Source organism: Trachypithecus francoisi, unplaced genomic scaffold (assembly GCF_009764315.1).
Source record: "Trachypithecus francoisi isolate TF-2019V2 unplaced genomic scaffold, Tfra_2.0 Lachesis_group15, whole genome shotgun sequence".
Taxonomy (NCBI): domain Eukaryota; kingdom Metazoa; phylum Chordata; class Mammalia; order Primates; family Cercopithecidae; genus Trachypithecus; species Trachypithecus francoisi.
Genome location: NW_022681460.1, coordinates 27,507,089 through 27,531,395, shown reverse-complemented (window position 1 = coordinate 27,531,395; position 24,307 = coordinate 27,507,089). Strand labels below are relative to the sequence as shown.

General features: G+C 40.1%; 1 protein-coding gene across 4 annotated transcripts in view; it reads left to right on the top strand.

The window, feature by feature from the left end:
• Positions 1-23,631, top strand: part of CEP162 (centrosomal protein 162) — a 102,939-nt gene extending 79,308 nt beyond the window's left edge. For all 4 annotated transcript variants that reach the window (XM_033234506.1, XM_033234504.1, XM_033234505.1 and 1 more), the window contains 2 exons: positions 21,399-21,533; positions 22,622-23,631. In XM_033234506.1, the coding sequence (XP_033090397.1) occupies positions 21,399-21,533; positions 22,622-22,831 (345 nt within the window). In that variant the 3' untranslated portion in view covers positions 22,832-23,631. The remainder of the gene's footprint in view (positions 1-21,398; positions 21,534-22,621) is intronic.
• The last annotated feature ends 676 nt before the right edge of the window (positions 23,632-24,307 follow it).

The window sequence follows — 24,307 nt, the reverse complement described above, 5'->3', positions numbered from 1 at the left end:
TTCCTATTTCTCTACATCCTCTCCAGCACGAGTTGTTTCCTGACTTTTTAATGATGGCCATTCTAACTGGTGTGAGATGGTATCTCATTGTGGTTTTGATTTGCATTTCTCTGATGGCCAGTGATGATGAGCATTTTTTCATGTGTCTGTTGGCAGTATGAATGTCTTCTTTTGAGAAATGTCTGTTCATATCATTTACCCACTTTTTCATGGCGTTGTTTTTTTCTTGTAAATTTGAGTTCTTTGTAGGTTCTGGATATTACCCCTTTGTCAGATGAGTAGATTGCAAAAATTTTCTCCCCATTCTGTAGGTTGCCTGTTCACTCTGATGGTAGTTTCTTTTGCTGTGCAGAAGCTCTTTAGTTTAATTAGATCCCATTTGTCGATTTTGTTTTTTGTTGCCGTTGCTTTTGGTGTTTTAGACATGAAGTACTTGCCCATGCCTGTGTCCTGAATGATATTACCTAGGTTTTCTTCTAGGGTTTTTATGGTATTAGGTCTAACATTTAAGTCTCTAATCCATCTTGAATTAATTTTCGTATAAGGAGTAAGGAAAGGATCCAGTTTCAGCTTTCTACTTATGGCTAGTCAATTTTCCCAGCACCATTTATTAAATAGGGAATCCTTTCCCCATTTCTTGTTTTTCTCAGGTTTATCAAAGATCAGATGGCTGTAGATGTGTGGCATTATTTCTGAGGGCTCAGTTCTGTTCCATTGGTCTATATCTCTGTTTTGGTACCAGTACCATGCTGTTTTGGTAACTGTAGCCTTGTAGGATAGTTTGAAGTCAGGTAGCATGATGCCTCCAGCTTTGTTCTTTTGACTTAGGATTGTCTTGGCAATGCGGGGTCTTTTTTGGTTCCATATGAACTTTAAAGTGGTTTTTGCAATTCTGTGAAGAAACTCATTGGTAGCTTGATGAGGATGGCATTGAATCTATAAATACCTTGGGCAGTGTGGCCATTTTCACGATATTGATTCTTCCTATCCATGAGCATGGTATGTTCTTCCATTTGTTTGTGTTCTCTTTTATTTCACTGAGCAGTGGTTTGTAGTTCTCCTTGAAGAGGTCGTTTACATCCCTTGTAAGTTGGATTCCTAGGTATTTTATTCTCTTTGAAGCTATTGCAAATGGAAGTTCATTCCTGATTTGGCTCTCTGTTTGTCTGTTACTGGTGTATAAGAATGCTTGTGATTTTTGCACATTGATTTTGTATCCTGAGACTTTGCTGAAGTTGCTTATCAGCTTAAGGAGATTTTGGACTGAGATGATGGGGTTTTCTAAATATACAATCATGTCATCTGCAAACAGGGACAATTTGACTTCTTCTTTTCCTATCTGAATACCTTTTATTTCTTTCTCTTGCCTGATTGCCCTAGCCAGAACTTCCAACACTATTTTGAATAGGAGTGGTGAAAGAGGGCATCCCTATCTTGTGCCAGTTTTCAAAGGGAATGTTTCCAGTGTTTGCCCATTCAGTATGATATTGGCTGTGGGTTTGTCATAAATAGCTCTTATTATTTTGAGATACGTTCCATCAATACCGAATTTATTGAGAGTTTTTTTTTAGCATGAAGGGCTGTTGAATTTTGTCAAAGGCCTTTTCTGCATGTATTGAGATAATCATGTGGTTTTTGTCATTGGTTCTGTTTATATGCTGGATTACGTTAATTGATTTGCGTATGTTGAACCAGCCTTGCATCCCAGGGATGAAGCCCACTTGATCATGGTGGATAAGCTTTTTGATGTGCTGCTGGATTCTGTTTGCCAGTATTTTATTGAGGATTTTTTGCATCGGCGTTCGTCAGGGATATTGGTCTAAAATTCTCTTTTTTTGTTGTGTCTCTGCCAGGCTTTGGTATCAGGATGATGTTGGCCTCATAAAATGAGTTAGGGAGGATTCCCTCTTTTTCTATTGATTGGAATAGTTTCAGAAGGAATGGTGCCAGCTCTTCCTTGTACGTCTGGTAGAATTCGGCTGTGAATCCATCTGGTCCTGGACTTTTTTTAGTTGGTAGGCTATTAATTATTGCCTCATTTTCAGAGCCTGCTATTGGGCTATTCAGGGATTCAGCTTCTTCCTGGTTTAGTCGTGGGAGAGTGTAAGTGTCCAGGAAATTATCCGTTTCTTCTAGATTTTCTAGTTTATTTGCATAGAGGTGTTTATAGTATTCTCTGATGGTAGTTTGTATTTCTGTGAGGTCGGTGGTGATATCCCCTTTATCATTTTTTATTGCATCTGTTTGATTCTTCTCTCTTTTCTTCTTTATTAGTCTTGCTAGCAGTCAATCAATTTTGTTGCTCTTTTCAAAAAACCAACTCCTGGATTCATTGATTTTTTTGGAGGGTTTTTTGTGTCTCTATCTCCTTCAGTTCTGCTCTGATCTTAGTTATTTCTTGCCTTCTGCTAACTTCTGAATGTGTTTGCTCTTGCTTCTCCAGTTCTTTTAATTGTGATGTTAGTGTGTCAATTTTAGATCTTTCTTGCTTTCTCTTGTGGGCATTTAGTGCTCTAAATTTCCCTCTACACACTGCTTTAAATGTGTCCCAGAGATTCTGGTATGTTGTATGTTTGTTCTCATTGGTTTCAAAGAACATCTTTATTTCTGCCTTCATTTCGTTATGTACCCAGTAGTCATTCAGGAGCAGGTTGTTCAGTTTCCATGTAGTTGAGCGGTTTTGATTGAGTTTCTTAGTCCTGAGTTCTAGTTTGATTTCACTGTGGTCTGAGAGACAGTTTGTTATAATTGCTGTTCTTGTACATTTGCTGAGGAGTGCTTTACTTCCAACTATGTGGTCAATTTTGGAATAAGTGCCATGTGGTACTGAGAAGAATGTATATTCTGTTGATTTGGGGTGGAGAGTTCTGTAGATGTCTATTAGGTCCACTTGGTGCAGAGTTGAGTTCAATTCCTCTATATCCTTGTTAACTTTCTGTCTAGTTGATCTGTCTAATGTTGACAGTGAGGTGTTGAAGTCTCCCATTATTATTGTATGGGTGTCTAAGTCTCTGTAAGTCTCTAAGGACTTGCTTTATGAATCTGGGTGCTCCTCTATTGGGTGCATATATATTTAAGATAGTTAGATCTTCTTGATGAATTGATCCCTTTCCCATTATGTAATGGCCTTCTTCATCTCTTTTGATCTTTGATGGTTTAAAGTCTGTTTTATCAGAGACTAGAATTGCAACCCCTGCTCTTTTTTTTTGTTTTCCATTTGCTTGGTAGATCTTCCTCCATGCCTTTATTTTGAGCCTATGTGTGTCTTCAGCTTTGGTGAATCTGACAATTATGTGTCTTGCAGTTGCTCTTCTGGAGGAGTATCTTTGTGGCGTTCTCTGTATTTCCTGAATTTGAATGTTGGCCTGCCTTACTAGGTTGAGGAAGTTCTCCTGGATGATATCCTGCAGAGTGTTTTCCAACTTGGTTCCATTTTCCCCGTCACTTTCAGGCACACCAATCAGACATAGATTTGATCTTTTCACATAATCCCATACTTCTTGGAGACTTTATTCATTTCTTTTTACTCTTCTTTCTCCACATTTATCTTCTTGTTTCATTTCATTCATTTGATCTTCAATCACTGATACTCTTTCTTCCAGTTGATCGAGTCAGTTACTAAAGCTTGTGCATTTGTCACGTAATTCTCGTGTTATGGTTTTCATCTCTATCAGGTGTTTTAAGGTCTTCTCTGCATTGATTATTCTAGTTATCTCTTCATTCATTCTTTTTTCAAGGTTTTTAGTTTCTTTGCGCTGGTTATGTAGTTCCTACTTTAGCTCTGAGAAGTTTGATTGACTGAAGCCTTCTTCTTTCAACTCATCAAAGTCATTCTCCGTCCAGCTTTGTTCCGTTGCTGGTGATGAGCTGCGTTCCTTTGGAGGGGGAGATGCGCTCTGATGTTTTGAATTTCCAGCTTTTCTGCACTGCTTTTTCCCCATCTTTGTGGTTTTATCTGCCTTTTGTCTTTGATGATGGTGACGTACTGCTGGGGTTTTGGTGTGGGTGTCCTTTCTGTTTGTTAGTTTTCCTTCTAACAGTCAGGACCCTCAGCTATAGGTCTGTTAGAGTTTGCTTGAGGTCCACTGCAGACCCTCTTTGCCTGGGTATCAGCAGCAGAGGCTGCAGAAGATAGAGTATTGCTGAACAGCAAGTGTTGCTGTCTGATTGTTGCTCTGGAAGCTTCGTCTCAGGGATGTACCCCACCATGTGAGGTGTGAGGTGTCAGTCTGCACCTAGTGGGGGATGTCTCCCAGTTAGGCTACTCAGGGGTCAGGAACCCACTTGAGCAGGCAGTCTGTCTGTTCTCAGATCTCAAACCTCCATGCTGGGAGATCCACTGTTCTCTTCAAAGCTATCAGACAGGGGCATTTACCTCTGCCGAGGTTTCTGCTGCTTTTTGTTTAGCTGTGCCCTGTCCCCAGAGGAGGAGTCTACAGAGGCAGGCCAGCCTCCTTGACCTGGGGTGGGCTTCACCCAGTTTGAGCTTCCCTAGGGCTTTGTTTACCCACTTAAGCCTCAGCAATGGCGGGTGCCCCTCCCCCAGCCTTGCTGCTGCCTTGCAGTTAGATCTCAGACTGCTGTGCTAGCAATGAGGGAGGCTCCGTGGGCGTGGACCCTCCTGGCCAGGTGTGAGATATAATCTCCTGGTGTGCCATTTACTAAGACCCTTGGTAAAGGGCAGTATTAGGGTGGGAGTTACCCGATTTTCCAGGTGTTGTGTGTCTCAGTTTCCCTTGGCTAGGAAAAGGGATTCCCTTCCCCCTTGGGCTTCCCAGGTGATGAGATGCCTTGTCCTGCTTCAGCTCTTGCTGGTCAAGCTGCACCAGCTGACCAGCACTGATTGTCCAGCACTCCCCAGTGAGATGAACCCGTTACCTCAGTTGAAAATGCAGAAATTACCCATCTTATGTGTCACTCACACTGGGAGCTGCAGGCTGGAGCTGTTCCTATTTGGCCATCTTGAACATGCCCCAAAAACTCACTAATTTATAAAAGAATAGTTGAATGCAAATTGTATATTTGGCAGATAGAATAAATTAAGGTTACCTGTTTAGATGGCCAAACTTTTTACTAGTATTTCTGAGGAAGACTTAAAATTTTTCATTTGCCCTTTTTAGGTAATCTTATGGAGGGTATGGACTAAATTTGGGGTAAAGGAGTTTTTATAGCAGTGTGTTTAAAAAAACAAACTCTTCTCCCCCTGGGCTGCCTTTTTCTCTTTAGTCTCAAATGTATGTGGGGTTTGTTTTAGTTAACTCCTTGGATGTTTAAATTTCAAAGACATGGTAAGATTTACATCTCTGAGGGACTGAGAAAGGACGGAAGTTTTTCTCCAAGAAGGAGTTTTAGGACATATTTGTCTATTATGAAAGATCCAGGGTTTTTTTTTTTTTTTAAGTTTTTATTTTCCTGGAGCACAGGACAGTCTTAAGGAATATTTTTGTAGTGGGCACCCAAAATATAGGAAGGCCTGGAGCTGATGGAGTTGATTATAGAGCCCTGGAAAGTAGGTGGAATATAGGTACAGCAAAGCCAGCCTGGCTGCCAGTTCCCTGAGACAGTGTTCTGTCTATTTCCTAGTTGGCAGTATTTACACAAGTAACCTATACACCCCGGCCCTGTATATCAGTGGAGTACTTTCTGTAAATCTTTCAGAGGAAGGCAAGTTAGTAGGCCGCTGGGCATTCAAAAGATTTCCTGGGGAAGTTGGAGGAGTTTTAAGATTAAAAGAATTTGTTCAGAGGATGAGACTGGATTTTTAAGTCAGGGACCCAGAGATCGGAAGATCTTCTGGTAGATCAACGTCAGGCAGTTGGGAGTAAAGGAGACTATAGGTAGGTGAGAAGGAATCCATAGCAGGTGTAGATATTAACTTAAGTCTAGTCTGACTTTTTTTTATTTTTTTCTTTTTTAGACTAGACTTGATACTCTTTTACGCCCTCTTTTAAATTTTATTTTACCGTAAGTACCAGTAAGACATTTGTTTAGAATGAATGCTCCCTTTAAAATTCAAAAAAAATCATTTTTCGATATAAAAGCTCAAATTTTTAAAGGTATACCCATTTTAATGTGACTCTAGACCAGGGGTCACCAACCCCTGGACCACAAACCAGTACCAGTCTGTGGCCTGTTAGGAACCTGGCCTCTCAGTAGGAGATGAACAGGGTTCAAGTGAGCATTACTGCCTGAGCTCCGCCTCCTGTCAGATCAGAAGCAGCATTAGATTCTCATAGAAGTGTGAACCCTGTTGTAAACTGCACATGCATGTGATCTAGGTTGTGGGCTTATGAGAATCTAATGATAAATGTAATGAGCTTGAATCATCCCAAAACCATCCTCCTTTTCGTGGAAGATCTGTCTGCCACAAAACCAGTCCTTGGTACCAAAAGGGCTAGGAACTGCTATTCTAGACCAATAAGCTTTTTTTATGGTTTAAAACAAGTCAGCCATGCAGGGTTACTCACGCCTGTAAATCCCAGCATTTTGGGAGACTAAAGTGAGAGGATCTCTCAAGACCAGGAGTTTGACATCAGCCTGGGCAACATGGCAAGACACCATCTCTACAAAAAATACAAAAATTAGCTTGTGCAGTAACATGTGCCTCTAGTCCCAGCTACTCAAGAGGTTGAGGTGGGAGGATTGCTTAAGCCCAGGAGTTCAAGGCTTCAGCGAGCTGATTGTGCCACTGTACCCCAGCCTGGGTGTCAGAGCAAGACCCTGTCTCTACAAAAAATAAAATAAAAAACAACCAAGAAGCCTTTTGTAGCTTAACCATGGTTGCCGGGGGCTTCCTCAAAAAGTCTGCAAAAGATCAAAACTCCCTCGATATCCAAAGCTTCTCCCAAAGATAGCCTAAGAAAACAAAGACCTTCATTGCTCTGCAGACAGAATAGTTGTGTGAAAATGGCGTTTCAAGCCTCCCACAGAGACAACTCCAGTCACAGACCTGCTAATCTGTGACACCACACAGGCATTACTGGGATAGGACTCTTCCAGTATGAACCAAGCAACAAAGTTTGAAACGCCAAAGGCTCCTTATGGACTGGCATCTCTTATTCAGACAAACTCCCCTGAGCTGCATCAGACAAAGAGAATGCTGCTTGTCACTTATGTCTTGGGTTCCCACCCTGTTCACCTGGCTGCCTGACACAAGCCAACACGCTTGTGCCCCCCCCACCTGACAGAGACCAGAGAGAGTGTTCTTAGTGGTCATAAAAGCCAAGCTCTCACGACATAAAACAAGACAAAAGGTGAACCTCATCCTTTCTTTTTCTTACTGGGGACCCTCAGCAAAGTTTGTCTAAACAGACACCAGTCTGGTGAGAACCGTGAGCACACCAGTCTGATGAGAACCCTAAACTCATCAGCCTGAGAGGGTGGCTGGAACAACAGGCTTATATGACCTATGTCTGCGTTCTATACTGTGATTCTCCTCCTTACAACAAATGATGCAAAAGACAACAGAAAACAATGATCTTTTCAAGGAGGCTAAAGATAATAATGAATAGGTCACCAAAACCAAACCCACAAGAGTCACAAATTCAAAGAATTGTACAAATTTTTTTCTTCTACCAATCTGAATATGGAAAGAAGGACCAGGAAAAATTTCAGCTTCCTTTCTTGACTGGCTGCTATAGACAGATATCTGGGAGAGCTGAGTTTGGTAAGAATTCTTACCTTTTACCAGCTTCTGCCAGTTTTGCTAGGATTTCATCTGCAGGTTCCAGAGTGGATAGGGTATCCCAGAAAGTCCCATCTGCATTGCCAAAAACTGTCAGGAAGGAAACAGATTTTTTCTCAACCCATGTGAGTTCCTGTTGGGACAGACCACTGGAACAAAAGACAGATTAACAAGAGAAAAACAAGTTTATTACTGTATGCAGCACGTATCACAGGAGAAACCTCAACAAAAAGTAACTCAAAACAGTGGCTTAGAACTCTGGCTTATAAGCCATCTTTAACAAAGAACAATCAATTTGTAGATAAAGACAGGACAGAGGAAAACAGTTTTAGGCTACAAAGGTGGGAAAGTAGGGGAATGTAAATATATGGTAGGAAACTCATGGAGTACTGCAGATTCCTCTGGTGCCATCTCTAAGCTGATAAGCATCTAGAGCCCTCTTCACTAAAGGAAAATTTATTTCCTACTTTTAGGCAGAAAAGGAGGATAGAAAGCTTTTCTTCCATTTGCTGCTGCTTATTTCCTTTAGCTCAAAAATAATTTTTATGTCAAAGAGGCATATTTTGAGATAACATATTCTGATTTCCTTCAGTACTACTACTGTTTGATTAATAAATAGGCAAGGCCACCATGATAGAGTCATACTGGATCACCAATAACAATGTCATTACAAAAATAAATCTTTCTGGAAACCTACCATTTTTATTACTCTAAGATCTAAGTAATTTTATTACTCCAAGATTGTTTTGATTCTAAAAAGTGTGAAAAGCCAGGAAAGCTGCACATCCTATTCTTTGATGCATATATACCATTTATTGTTATTCAAGGACTTAAGTCCCACAGGTAAAATATAGAGCCAATTGTATTATGAAAAGATCAATGTAAAAACACTCTACAATTATGCGAGTGTCAGTTTTTAAAATCCTGTTCTAGTTGAAAGGCTAGTTCAACATTGTGCATTCTTTTCAATGTTTAAGATGTACATAAAACTTTAACATAAGCACTAAGTTTACAGAACCTCAGAACTGAAAGTTTTTAGGAAAAGCAATAAAAGAAAGTATATGTACTTATTGCATGTTTGCAAGATCAAGAATGAAGTCAGTTTTAGCTTTGTTGTTAATTTAGCAATACAATGATAAGATAGTTCTTTAAGAATAACTAAAGTATTTGAAAACAGAAAAGCCACAGCCCATGATTTTTAAGCCTAATTACTAGAAAGCTAAGCACTCAGTGTCCTGAGTAAAGGTAATGACACCCTGCCTTTTAATTGGAATACCTACCTTTTAATATGGGGTTTATTTATAATGGCTGTATTATGTGTAATATTCTGTAAAATAGCTGTTTTGACAAGACTAGTTTATTGCTACTGCTGATACCCTTCCGAGGACTCTCCCTGACGTCCTGTGTATTATGAGGCATTTCCTCTCAGGCTGATGGAAATACGAACTATTCCCACCTCTGTGTGAGCTCCAGGAAGTGCTCTGGCTTCAAAACTGCCTCCAGCAGTTTTGGCAATAAGCTGTTTGCCAAAGCAGTTTGACAATAAGCTGGACAGCTCTAGAGCTCACCTTATTTCTCTTCTCCCAGAAATCACAGTCTGTAGTGCTGTTTATCCAGTGTCTGAAAACAGTTGTTTCGAATATTTTGTGCCGTTTTCTAGTTGTTGAAAGGAGGAGTCTCCCTTTGCCTCCACATGGCCACAAGTGAAAGTGCACTATACATCGCCACAGATGAAAACACACTATACATTTTAAACCATCAATGGACTTTTGATTGCTTATGTGTTTCTAACATTTTATAGGCCATGAGATAACTGAATAATGATTTCGAAGTTTTCAGCATAAAGCAAATCCCTCAATGTCATTGGAGATAATTCCCACTTAGTGTATTAATTATAGAAATCTGAAAGGATGTTTCTAAACTCTTCATTATGTTTCATGCCTTTGTCACCTAAAATATTTTCAAGCACATATTTTAAAATTATGTCTGCTGCAATGGGGTGAAAATCTTATTAAGCATCTAGCACCTCTTCAGTTGATGCTGAGGCATGTGTTTTTCAAATCTTTGGTTTTTTTAAGACTCTAGAGGTAATCTTTTGTATTTTAATATTCATCATAGATTTTTCAGTCTATTATTCCACTTCTAATTGACTGCAAAAATCTTCAGTTCATTTATTTCTTCACACCTTGCAGTTGTAGAGAAAGGACATGAATCTTTACTCATGATCCCTACAGATAACCAAGGATTGATGCTATTATTGCTTATTTTCATATTTTTCCTATTAGGATATGCATTTTACTGATTATAGATTTTTTCATTCGTGGGATTTTATTTTGTTTTTTAATCTACATAAATGTTTTATAAAAGATATAGAAAATATTTAAGACTTAACCTCTAATAAGACCCCAGGGACTACTGTGGCCAACTCGTAAGAATTATCAAAATTCTTACTGTAATTTGTCCCAAATATTCTACAGCTAGCTGCTGTTGTTTTATGAACAGATAGTGGAATGATCATAGCATTTATAAGATCTGGATTTAAATTCTTGACTTGCCATTATAAGGCTCATTAGCATGTTCAAGTAAACATTTAGAGTCGCACAACAACCATAAGGCTGTACTTGGCATGCTGGATACAGGCCAGGAAACAGCAGGCTAGCAAGGCAGCTTGAGGCATTTCTCTTCAGTGCAAGTCATTCTCACAGCGGTTCATATAGTTGTCCAGGAGCTGTCCGGGTGACAACACAGGTGCAAGGAAGTAAGACTCATACCACCTGCCAGGCATGAGTCTTATTCCCTAGCTAGCTTAGATGCCCCATGCTCCACAAGAATCGATATCTCTCATACTAATCCTTGCGCAGTGGCTCCCACAAGGACATGCTCAGTTACAAGAGGCAGCATGCTCAGGAGAGCCCAAAACTGTCTTCCTATGAAGTATTTCAGTTCATACAAAGTCCCCCAAGCCTAGGTGCCTGGTGTGTGGCCGATGGCCATTCTTTATCAAGGGGAGAACAGACACAGAAAACTGAACCCATGGTCACTTTCTCATGCAGAAGAAAAAAGTTATCTTTACATAGCCACTTCTAGTGCCTTTAAACTCCCTCGGCCTCAGTTTTTACGGCTGTCAAGTTAAATAAGACCTTCATAGCACTTTTTATTCGTTTATTTAATAAATACTTAGTGAGCAGATGTCAGTCCCTATTATATGCTTCTTAAGGTATAGCAATGAAACATCTGAAGTCCTTGCTCTCAAGCAACATTCTAACCAGTGGGACAGAAAAATAATCAAACAGATACATACAGTCTATGTCTCCCGCTAACTGCCTTTGCTTCAGAACTGTGTCACATGCTGCTACGGTTTGAATGTCCCTGCCAAAACTTATGTTTAAATTTAGTTGATGTTAAAGCAGGAATGGGTTAGTTATCACAGGAGTGAGCTCATGATAAAAGAATAAGTTCAGTGATTCTCATTCCCTCTTGTCTCATCACCCGCCTGCCCTTCCATCATGGGTTAACGCAGCAAAAGGCCCTTCCCAGATGCCAGTAGCATGCATTTGAACTGTCCAGATGCCAGTACTGTGAGCCAAATAAATATCTGTGGTATTTGGTTATACCAGCAGAAAACAGACCAAGACATGTGCCCACCTCTAAACCAATCACTGCCAAGAAAAACTGGACAGCTATAACTAATCAGTTGTTTTTGTCCAGTAGTTATCCAGTAAACTGTCAGTAAAACTGATCAGAATTAACCCCAGCATGACATGAACACCTGAACAATATCAAGGCCTTGTCAGCAAAGAAGGCAGGAATGGCTGCTTAAGACACAGTGCCCAGTATCTCCTTCAGTGCTAGCCTAATTAGAATCTAAGCCCTCTAGATTAAGTAAGCACTCACAATTCCTCTAGCAAAGTGACCAGGAAAACTTATGCCAATAGTTACAAAGCACGAAGGCACATGACATGATTGAAAAATACACAGACACAGTATACCAGGCTCATTTTTTTTTCTTTTGAGACAGTCTTACTGTTGTCGCCCAAGCTGGAGTGCAGTGGCACAATCTCGTCTCACTGCAACCTCCGCCTTCCTTGTTCAAGTGATCAAGTGTTCAAGTGTTCAAGTGATTCTTATGTCTCAGCCTCCCGAGTAGCTGGGATTACAGGGTTGTGCCACCATTCCCGGCTAATTTTTATATTTTTAGTAGAGATGGAGTTGTTTCACCATGTCAGCCAGGCTGGTCATCCCACTACCCCTGACCTCAAGTGATCCACCCACCTCGGCCTCCCAAAGTGCTAGGATTATAGGCGTGAGCCACCACGACCGGCCCAGGCTCGTTTAAAGTAATAAAAATAGTAGTAATTTTGTGGTTCAGAGTAAATTGAAATGTGTAGTTTGTAAGATTATCTACTCACCAACAAGTAAGAGAACAAAGACAAATGTCTTCTCTGAGAAGCAGTCTCTGGGCTATGCAGATTGTTTGAACTCTAGCACCTGAGCCACCTCCTGCCAGCAGTCAGTGATATCTGTCTTCTCTAGCAGGAAAGCATCTTCACTCACCTCTAAGTGACATCATCTGGGTAAATCACTCTTTTTTACTTTAGCAAAGTAATAAACGATGAATAAGATAACAGAGTTTTATTCATTAAAGAATATATGCTTTTATGCTTTTTATTGGTGCTATTTCTGTCCTTAGTTGAGCATGGATTCAATATACAATGTGTTTTTATACTATTAATACATGATAATTAGTATTAGCAATTAGAAGGTATAAAATCACTATAATCGCACTACCTAGTTATATTTTGCTCTATATCCTTCCAGATTTTTTTCTGTTCATAAATATAGAGAAATACAAATATTGTGGATATGGTTCTCATGTGTGTACACATGCAAATACATGTTTGTTCATGTATATGTATGCATGCATATGATTTTCAAAGCATTTTTAATGTAACAGTGTGTGTGTGTATGTGTGCATAAAATCTTTTCATGACAGTATATTATCTTTATTGGCACTTCTGTTATACCATTTCAAAATAGAGGCATTATTATAGTAGTAATAATTATTTATCAAAAGTTTAATCTGTGGGGGGAGGCTGGCAAGATGGTCAAATAGGAACAGCTCTGTTCTACAGCTCTCAGTGAGATCAACACAGAAGGCAGGTGATTTCTACATTTGCTACTGAGGTACCTGGCTCATCTCATTGGGACTGGTTAGACAGTGGGTGCAAACCACAGAGGGCGAACCAAGGCAGGGTGGGGCATTGCCTCACCTGGCAAGTGCAAGGGGTCAGGGAACTCCCTCCCCTAGCCAAGGGAAGCCATGAGGCACTGTGCCATGAGGAATGGTGCACTCCAGCCCAGATACTATACTTTTCCCACGGTCTTCGCAACCCACACACCAGAAGATTCACCTGCGTGCCTACGCCACCAAGGCCCTGGGTTTCAAGCACAAAACTGGGAGGCCATTTGGGCAGACACTGAGCTAGCTGCAGGAGTTTTTTTTTTTTTTTTTTTTTTTCATACCACAGTGGCACCTGGAATGCTAGCAAGACACTCCCCTGGAAAGGGGATTGAAGCCGGGAAGCCACGTGGACTAGCTCAGCAGATCCCACCCCCACAGAGCCCAGCAAGCTAAGATCCACTGGCTTGAAATTCTCGCTGCCAGCATAACTGTCTGAAGTGACCTGGGACACTCAAGCTTGGTGGGGGGAATGGTGTCCACCATTACTGAGGCTTGAGTAAGCGGTTTTCCCCTCACAGCATAAACAAAGCCTACAGGAAGTTCGAACTGGGCAGAGCCCACTGCAGCTTGGCAAAGCCACTGTAGCCAGAATGCCTCTCTAGATTCCTCCTCTCTGGACAGGTCAGCTCTTAAAGAAAGGCAGCAGCCCCAGTCAGGGTCTTATAGAAAAAACCCCCATCTGAAATGCAAGATAGCTGAATAGGAACTTTTCTGCAGTCTACAGCTCCCAGCGTGAGCAATGCAGAAGACGGGTGATTTCTGAATTTCCAACTGAGGTACTGGGTTCATCTCACTGGGGCTTGGTGGACAGTGGCTGCAGCCCAAGGAGTGTGAGCTGAAGCAGGGCAGGGCATCACCTCACCCAGGAAGCACAAGGGTCCGGGGAATTCCCTTTCCTAGCCAAGGGAAGCCGTGACAGATGGTACCTGGAAAATCAAGACACTCCCACCCTACCACTGCGCTTTTCCAACGGTCTTAGCAAACAGCACACCAGGACATTATATCCCACGCCTGGCTCAGAAGGTCCCACGCCCATGGAGCCTTGCTCACTGCTAGCACATCAGTCTGAGATCGAACTGCAAGGCGGCAGCAAGGCTGTGGGAGGGGCATCTGCCATTGCTGAGGCTTGAGTAGGTAAACAAAGCTGCCAGGAAGCTTAAACTGGGTGAAGCCCACCACAGCTCAAGGAGGCCTGCCTGCCTCTGTACACTCCACCTCTAGGGGCAGGGCATAGCTAAACAAAAGGCAGCAGAAACTTCTGCACACATAAGTGTCCCTGTCTGACAGCTTTGAAGAGAGTAGTGGTTCTCCCAGCACAGAGTTTGAGATCTGAGAATGGACTGACTCCTCAAGTGGGTCCCCGACTCTCGAGTAGCCTAACTGGGAGACACCCCCCAGCAGGGTCCGACTGACACCTCAAACAGCTGGGTGCCCCTCTGAAATGAAACTTCCACAGGAGGAATCAGGCAACAACATTTGCTGTTCTGCAATATTGGCTGTTCTGCAGCCTCCGCTGGTGATACCCAGGCAAACAGGGTCTGGAATGGACCTCCAGCAAACTCCAGCAGACCTGCAGCTGAGGGTCCTGACTGTTAGAAGGAAAACTAACAAACATAAAGGACATACACACCAAAACCCCATCTCTAGGTCATCATCATCAAAGACCAAAGGTAGAGAGAACCACAAAAATGGGGAGAAAACAGAGCAGAAAAGCTGAAAATTCCAAAAATCAGAGCACCTATTCTCCTCCAAAGGAATGCAGCTCCTCACCAGCAATGGAACAAAGCTGGACGGAGAGTAACTTTGATGAGTTGACAGAAGTAGGCCTCAGAAGATAAGTAATAACAAACTTCTCCAAGCTAAAGGAGGATGTTTGAACCCATCGCAAAGAAGCTAAAAACCTTGAAAATAGAGTAGACGAATGGCTAAAATAAACAGCACAGAGAAGACCTTAAATGACCTGATGGAGCTGAAAACCAAGGCATGAGAACTACATGATGCATGCACAAGCTTCAGTAGCCAATTCGATCAAGTGGAAGAAAGGGTATCAGTGATTGAAGATCAAGTGAATGAAATGAAGTGAGAAGAGAAGTTTAGAGGAAAAAAAGGAAAAGGAAATGAACAAAGTCTCCAAGAAATACGGGACTATGTGAAAAGACCAAATCTACATCTGACTGGTGTACCTGAAACTGAAGGGGAGAATGGAACCAAGTTGGGAAACACTCTTCAGGATATTATCCAGGAGAACTTCCCCAACCTAGCAAGGCATACCAACATTCAAATTCAGGAAATACAGAGAACGCCACAAAGATACTCCTCGAGAAGAACAGCTGCAAGACGTATAATTGTCAGAATATCCAAAGTTGAAATGAAGGAAAAAATGTTAATGGCAACCAGAGGGAAAGGTCAGCTTACCCACAAAGGGAAGCCCATCAGACTAACAGCAGATCTCTTGGCAGAAACTCTACAAGACAGAAGAGACTGGGGGCCAATAGTCAACATTCTTAAAAGAATTTCAACCCAGAATTTCATATCCAGCCAAATTAAGCTTCATAAGTGAAGGAGAAATAAAATCCTTTACAGACAAGCAAATGCTGAGAGATTTTTTCACCACCAGGCCTGCCTTACAAGAGCTCCTGAAGGAAGCACTAAACATGGAAAGGATCAACTGATGCCAGCCACTGCAAAAACACGCCTAATTGTGAAGACCATCAATGCCAGGAAGAAACTGCTCCAACGAACGAGCAAAATAACCAGCTAACATCACAATGACAGGGTCAAATTCACACGTAACAATATTAAACTTAAATGTAATGGGCTAAATGCTCCAATTAAAAGACATAGACTGGCAAATTGGATAAAGTGTCAAGACCCATCAGTTTGCTGTATTCAGGAGACCCATCTCAGGTACAGAGACACACATAGGCTCAAAATAAAGGGATGGCAGAAGATCTACCAAGTTAATGGAAAAAAAAAAAAAAAAAAGCAGGGGTTGCAATCCTAGTCTCTGATAAAACAGACTTTAAACCAACAAAGATCAAAAGAGACAAGGCCATTACATAATGGTAAAGGGATCAAATCCACAAGAAGAGCTAACCTAAATATATATGCACTCAATACAGGAGCACCCAGATTCGTAGACCAAGTCCTTAGAGACCTACAAAGAGACTTAGACTCCCATACAGTAATAATGGGAGACTTTAACACCCCACTGTCAACATTAGATCAATGAGACAGAAAGTTGACAAGGATATTCAGGACTTGAACTCAGCTCTGCACCAAGCAGACCTAGTAGACATCTACAGAACTCTCCACCCGAAATCAACAGAATTTTTCCCAGCAGCACATCACACTTATTCTAAAATTGACCACATAATTGGAAGTAAAACATTCCTCAGCAAATGCAAAAGAATGGAAATCATAACAGTCTCTCAGACCACAGTGCAATCAAATTGGAACTCAGGATTAAGAAACTCACTCAAAACCACAAACTGCATGGAAACTGAACAACCTGCTCCTGAAGGACTGTTGGGTAAATAATGAAATTAAGGCAGAATTAAATAAGTTCTTTGAAACCAATGAGAACAAAGACATGACGTACCAGAATCTCTGGGACACAGCTAAAGCAGTGTTTAGAGGGAAACTTATAGCACTAAATGCCCATGAAAGAAAGCAGGAAAGATCTAAAGTCAACACCCTAACATCACAAAATAGAACTAGAGAGACAAGAGCAAACAAATTCAAAAGCTAGCAGAAGACAAGAAATAACTAAGATCAGAGCAGAACTAAAGGAGATAGAGACACGAGAAACCTTTCAAAACAATCAGTGAATCCAGGAGCTAACTTTTTGAAAAGATCAACAAAATAGATATGATTGCTAGCACAAATTAATAAAGAAGAAAAGAGAGAAGAATAAAAGACACAAGAAAAAATGATAAAGAGGATATCACCACTGATCCCACAGAAATACAAACTACCATCAGAGAACACTATAAACACCTCTATGCCAGTAAACTAGAAAATCTAGAAGAAGTGGAAAAATTCCTGGACACATAACACCCTCCCAAGTCTAAACCAGGAAAAAGTCAAATCCCTGAATAGGCCAATAACAAGTTCTGAAATTGAGGAAGTAATAGCCTACAAACCAAAACAAGTCCAGGACTCGATGGATGCACAGCCGAATTCTACCAGTGGTACAAAGAGGAACTGGTACCAATCCTTCTGAAACTATTCCACACAATGGAAAAAGAGGGACTCCTCCCTAACTCATTTTATGAGGCCAGCATCATCCTGATACCAAAACCTGGCAGAAACAACAAAAAAAGAAAATTTCAGGCTATCCCTGATGAACATCAATGCAAAAATCTTCAATAAAATACTGGCAATCTGAATCCAGAAGCACATCAAAAAGCTTATCCACCATGATCAAGTCAGCTTCATCCCTGGGATGCAAGTGTGGTTCACTATACGCAAATCAGTAAACATAATCCATCACATAAACAGAACCAAGGACAAAAATCACATGATTATCTCAATAGATGGCAGAAAAGGCCTTTGACAAAATTCAACAGCCCTTCATGCTAAAAACTCTCATCAAACTAGGTATTGATGGAACGTATTGCAAAATAATAACTATTTATGACAAACCCACAGCCAATATCATATTGAATGGGCAAAAACTGGAAGCATTCCCTTTGAAAACTGGCACAGGACAAGGATGCCCTCTCTCACCACTCCTATTCAACTTAGTATTGGAAGTTCTGGCCAGAACAATCAGGCAAGAAAAAATAAATAAATAAAGGGTATTCAAATAGGAAGAGAGGAAGTCAAAGTGTGTCTGTTTGCAGATGACACAATTGTATATTTAGAAAACCCCATCATCTCAGTCCAAAATCAATATGGGCAAAGACTTCATGACTAAAAAACCAAAAGCAGTGGCAACAAAAGCCAAAACTGACAAATGGGATCTTTAAACTAAACAGCTTCTGCACAGAAAAAGAAACTGTAATCAGAGTGAACAGGCACCCTACAGAATGGTGGAAAATTTTTGCAATCTATCCATCTGACAAAGGGCTAATATCCAGAATCTACAAAGAACTTTAACAAATTTACAAGAAGAGAAACAATCCCATCAAAAAGTGGGCAAAGGATATGAACAGACACTTTTCAAAAGAAGACATTTGTGCAGTTAACAAACATATGAAAAGAAGCTTATCACTGGTCATTAGAGAATGCAAATCAAAACCACAATGAGATACCATCTCAGGCCAGTTAGAATGGTGATCATTAAAAAGTCAAGAAAAACAAATGCTGGAGACGATGTAGAGAAATGGGAATGCTTTCACACTGTTGGTGGGAGTGTAAATTAGTTCAACTATTGTGGGAGACAATGTGGCAATTCCTCAAGGATCTAGAACTAGAAATACCATTTGACCCAGCAATCCCATTACTGGCTATATACCCAAAGGATTATAAATCATGCTTCTCTTAAGACACATGCACACATATGTTTATTGTGGCACTGTTCACAATAGGAAAGACTTGGAACCAACCCAAATGCCCATCAGTGATAGACTGGATAAAGAAAATGTGGCACATATACACCATGGAATACTATGTAGTCATAAAAAAGAATGAGTTCATGTCCTTTGCAGGGACACAGATGAAGCTGGAAACCATCATTCTCAGCAAACTAAGGCAAGAACAGAAAACCAAACACAGCATGTTCTCACTCATGAGTGGGAGTTGAACAATGAGAACACATGGACGTAGGGAGGGGAACATCACACGCAGGGGCCTGTTGGGAGGCTGGGGGTTAGGGGAGGGATAGCATTAGAAGAAATACCTAATGTAGGTGACAAGTTGATGGGTGCAGCAAACCATCACGGCACGTGTATACCTGTGTAACAAACCTGCACATTATGCACATGTACTCCAGAACAAAGTATATATTTTTTTAAGTTTAATGTGTACTAGGAACTGTACAAAGTGTTTTATATGCCTTATTTTATTTGATTCTCATCACAACCAAAAGAGTAGTTGCTACTACTATTCCTATTTTAGATGAAGATACTGATGCTAAGGAAAGTGAAAAAGCTTGTCCAGGCTTACCAACCACCATATAGAAGTGCCACCATTAGAACCTGTTGCCTGTGACTCTAGGTCTCAGGCTCTTATTAATCATTACTAATTTATTTCACAAATCCCTTATTGTTGGTATGCAGGTTGTTTCCAGTTCTTTTAATAATATGTACATAGCAGGAAGTGTTTTTTTCATATGTGTTTATTAAGTATTCAGTTATCTCTATAGGATAATTCATTAAAATAAAAGGTTTTTTTAATATATATACATATTCAGTTTTCATTATATTCTTTTTTTTTTTTTTTTTTTTTTTTTGTTGAGACAGAGTCTCGCTCTGTCGCCCAGGCTGGAGTGCAGTGGCGCGATCTCAGCTCACTGCAAGCTCCCCCTCCCGGGTTTACGCCATTCTCCTGCCTCAGCCTCCTGAGTAGCTGGGACTACAGGCGCCCGCCACCTCGCCTGGCTAGTTTTTTTTTTTTTTTTTTAGTAGAGACGGGGTTTCACCGTTTTAGCCAGGATGGTCTCAATCTCCTGACCTCGTGATCCGCCCGTCTCGGCCTCCCAAAGTGCTGGGATTACAGGCTTGAGCCACCGCGCCCGGCCAGTTTTCATTATATTCTTAAAGGTTCTTTTAGGTACATGCAATTAAAAGGAAATTTTCTCTATTTGTCTAAAACCAGATTTCTAAGTTGATATGATTTACCATTGAATGTTTAATCATCGAAAGGTGAATGCACTAATTAATTCATGAATAATTGTTAGACATCTACCTCTCTGCCATGGGCAGCTCTAGGTGCTAGGAATAGTGAGGAGAACAAAGACAAAAATCTTTGCTCTTATGAAGTTTATATTTTATGTGAGGAGTCAGACAGTAAACATATATAAGGTTTAATAAAAAATGAGACAACATCTGTAAAGTGCTTAGCCTAATGCCTAGCACATCATAATGTAATGACTGACTACTACTTACCCTTTAAGACTCAATTCAAGCACAGCTGCCTTTGGAATTCTCTGTGGCCCATCTTCTCTTCAAGTTAGGTGTTCTCACTTATCTCACTACTCATTGACCATCTCTGTATCATAGCACACCATATTAGAGTTCTCATTCACTTGACTGCTTCGTTCAGAAAACCAGAGCTTCCTAACTGGTGTACCAGGAACAGGTATATCACAAGATAGTAACAGCTGGAAATGTTACTCAAAATCATTTTTCAACCATTAAAAAGGTTACAGGAATTGAAGTAATATTTGACCACTCTGTGTATGACTGTGCCTTTATCAGCTTTCTTAGGTTAGTCATCATTAGTTCTTTAAACAATCAGTAATCACTATTTTCACACATACAGTTTTTATGCCCAACCAACACTCATCAGCACAGCATGTTCTGTGACGCCTCTCCCTGAGCTCTCTGCAAATCATCCCAAGGATAGTCTGCATAGTTCTTTGTTCAGTGATGATACCATCAGGGATGCTCCACATTTAAAATAGATTGCCTCTGATTTAATTTGCTTGTATCTTTGCGTGTTTTTCAACTAATGTAGGTAAGATACTGGGATTTTTTGGTATTATTGTTATTAGGTAATGGGTGTTTTCATAGAAAACAGGAGTGATTGTTAATTCTATCCATTTTCATTTGGTTTTTGTTGCCTTTTGATGTAAACAATTAGCAAAATCTGATTCTTGTTGGAATTTCTGTTCATGATTATATGGAATAAAGAAGATACAATTAATTGTTTTCCCAAGCTCAATATGAAGGCACTGCATTACACTCTATGAGGGTGGGGTCTATGTCTTTAATCTCTGGATCCCCAGGTCCTAAGACAGCAGCCAACACAGAAAGGGCTCAGTACTTCATTATCTCTGTTTTTATATGTGTACATTTATTTGTGGAATGAACTACTACAAATTATAAAGTGATAAGGGCCATAGAGAATTACAAATAGAATTATAGGGAGTTAACAGAAGAAAAATACATTTTCATTGAACTCTTTCTGTGCATGGGGCACTATACTGTGTTGGGTGCTTTAAATATACTTTTTTAAATTCTGAAAGTAACCACCTTACTAACAAATACCTTGTAGTGAAACTTAATGCATTAAAGAAAGTGCCAACTTCATTTTCAGCCCCTTTACCAGACTGCCATACTTGGGAGGTAGAAAATGGTCCATTCATCTGGAACCTCTTAGAATGTGAGGTCAGCTCAGAGCTAGGATGAGCCTTTACTTTCTGGATATAGAGAATGAAAGCTATTAATTACTCTAACAATCCAAGATGCCTCTTACTTACGTAGAGAAATTTGATACAAATATTCTGATTTTCAAGATTACCTATTAAAAAATAATTAGTTCTTGTGATCATAGGTTTTCATTTGCTTCATATGTCAATTTTAGGTTACAAAACTCTTAGAAGAATTGAGAGAAGCCAAAGAAAACCATACACCAGAGATGAAACATTTCGTGGGCTTAGAAAAGAAAATTAAGCAGATGGAAATGAGACATGCACAAAGAGAACAGGAACTTCAACAGGTAAAGTAAATCATTTTACATATTTATATAGGTCTTTACTTTTAAATGCCTTTATTTTGCTATAGTTTTGTCATCCCTAACAAAAATTACCATTTAAAGTGTTTCCAGTGTATTTTGATCTTGTTAAAAATTTAATAAGTTTATAACTTTTACGAGAAAAATGAGACTTTATATCTCAAGTGCTTGAAGATTGGTATCCTTATATCTGGAAAAAAAAAGCAAAAATTTGTATCATGTTCTTAATTATTGACGGGTTCCTAAAAACTTACACATCTTACCCTGGAACAAGGCATGGTGTTCCATATTCAAGTCATTTCAGCAAATGTTTATAAGAAATAAATTGTTTTAATATGATTATTTAAATTATATAGCTAGCACTAGTAATATTACTATACTTAATTACAAACAGATAAATTAAAAATAGCAGATCTAAAGGCATGATGTGTTTTTAGGCACTTGCCTTGGTGCTGAAATTTTACTTGTTTGAACAGTATATAGTCTGCTTTGGCTGACGTAACAAAATATCATAAATTGGGTGGTTAAACAGGAGAAATTTATTTTCTCACAGTTCTGTAGGCCAGAAGTCCCAGATTGAGGTTTTGGTCAGTTAGGTTTCTGGTGAGGTCTCTCTTCCCAGCTTGCAGATAGCCACCTTTTTTTTTATTCTAACATGATCTTTCCTCAGTGCCACGTGCGCAGAGGAGAGGAAGAGGGGCGAGACATCTCCTTGGTGTCTCTTCTGCTGAGAATCTCTTTGGTGTCTCTAGTGGTGAAAATACTAATTCTTATCAAATCAAGTCCTACCCTTATGATCTCACTTAACATTCATTATTTCCTTACTCCACATACAGCCACATTAAGGGTTAGGACCTCAACATATGAATTTGAGGGGGACACAAACATTTAGTCCCTAACACAGTTGGGATGTATATACTCCTTGAAGACTGAAAATGCTGCATCCATGCAGAGCATTATAGTTTACGTGAGCTCCCCAAAGAAACCCCAGGTTTGCCTACTTTAAGATTGTTAAAGGTTCCGCACCCACCACTATGAACTATGACAGCAATGTGGAATTTTTGTATTTGCAGATAATACAGCAAACACACCAAGCAGTGGAAACTGAGCAAAACAAAGAAGTTGAAAAATGGAAAAGACTAGCACAGTTAAAGAATCGTGAGCTGGAGAAGTTCCGCATAGAACTAGACTCAATATTAGATGTTCTCCGAGAGCTGCACCGGCAAGGGGTGGTTGTACCAGTTGCTTTTGCAGATGAAGTGAATGCACCAGAGTATTCCTAGAAACTCAGATTTCATAATGACCTTATTAAAAGGCCTAAAAAATGAATGGGATTGTGCCACTGCCAGGACAGCTTATGAAAAACAAGTGTTCCAATATGTTTCCAGAAAGCAAACAACCATAGCAACATTTCAAAATAAATTGCCTTTAACCAATAAGAAAAAAAAACGTATCATGGTGTACTTTACTAAAAATCATTAACCAGTCACATTTTAAGTGATTTATGGACAGGTTCCTTTATAGCCGAGAAGGTCTCACTTGTATGCTAGAAAGAAAAGAAAGTTGAACATACTCTGCCACATTTTTGTTGATAATGTGGGGTTTTTTTAATTTTTATTTTAGATCCAGGGGATATATGTGCTTGTTGTAACATGGGTGTATTGAATAATGGTGGGAATTGGGCTTCTAGTGTACCCATTACCCAAATATTAAACACTGTACCCAATAGGTAATTTTTCAACACACTCTTTACCCTATTGGAGTCCCCAGTGTCTAATCTCCATCTTTATGTCTGTGTGTACCCATTGTTTAGCTCCTACTTTTAAGTGAGAATATATGCAATATTTTATTTTTTACTTCTGATTTAGTTCACGTAGGATAATGGCCTCCAGCTCCATCCATGTTGCTGCAAATGACATGATTTCATTCTTTTTTATACTTGCATAATACTCCATTTATATGTATCTCTATATATAATCTCTCTCACGTTTTCTTTATCCAGTCAATTGTTGGTAGATACTTAAGTTGGTTCCATGAATTTGCTGTTGTAAATATTGATGCAATAAACATACATGTGCAGATATCTTTTTTATATGATTTCTGTTCCTTTGGGTAGATTCCCAGTAATGAGATTGTTCTATTTTTACTTCTTTGAGAAATCTCTATACTGCTATCCATAGAGGTTGAATTAATTTACATTCCCACCAAAAGAGTATTCATGGGCCGGGCGCGGTGGCTCAAGCCTGTAATCCCAGAACTTTGGGAGGCCGAGACGGGCGGATCACTAGGTCAGGAGATCGAGACCATCCTGGCTAACACAGTGAAACCCCATCTCTACTAAAAAATACAAAAAAAACTAGCCGGGCGAGGTGGCGGGCGCCTGTAGTCCCAGCTACTCGGGAGGCTGAGGCAGGAGAATGGCGTAAACCCAGGAGGCGGAGCTTGCAGTGAGCTGAGATCCGGCCACTGCACTCCAGCCTGGGCGACAGAGCGAGACTCCGTCTCAAAAAAAAAAAAAAAAGTATTCATGTTCCTTTTTATTATTATTATTCTTTATGTTCTAGGGTACATGTGCACAACGTGCAGGTTTGTTACATATGTATACATGTGTCATGTTGGTGTGCTGCATGCATTAACTTGTCATTTACATTAGGTATATCTCCTAATGCTATCCCTCCCCTCTCCCCCCACCCTTCAACAGACCCCATTGTGTGATGTTCCCCTTCCTGTGTCCAAGTGATCTCATTGTTCAGTTCCCA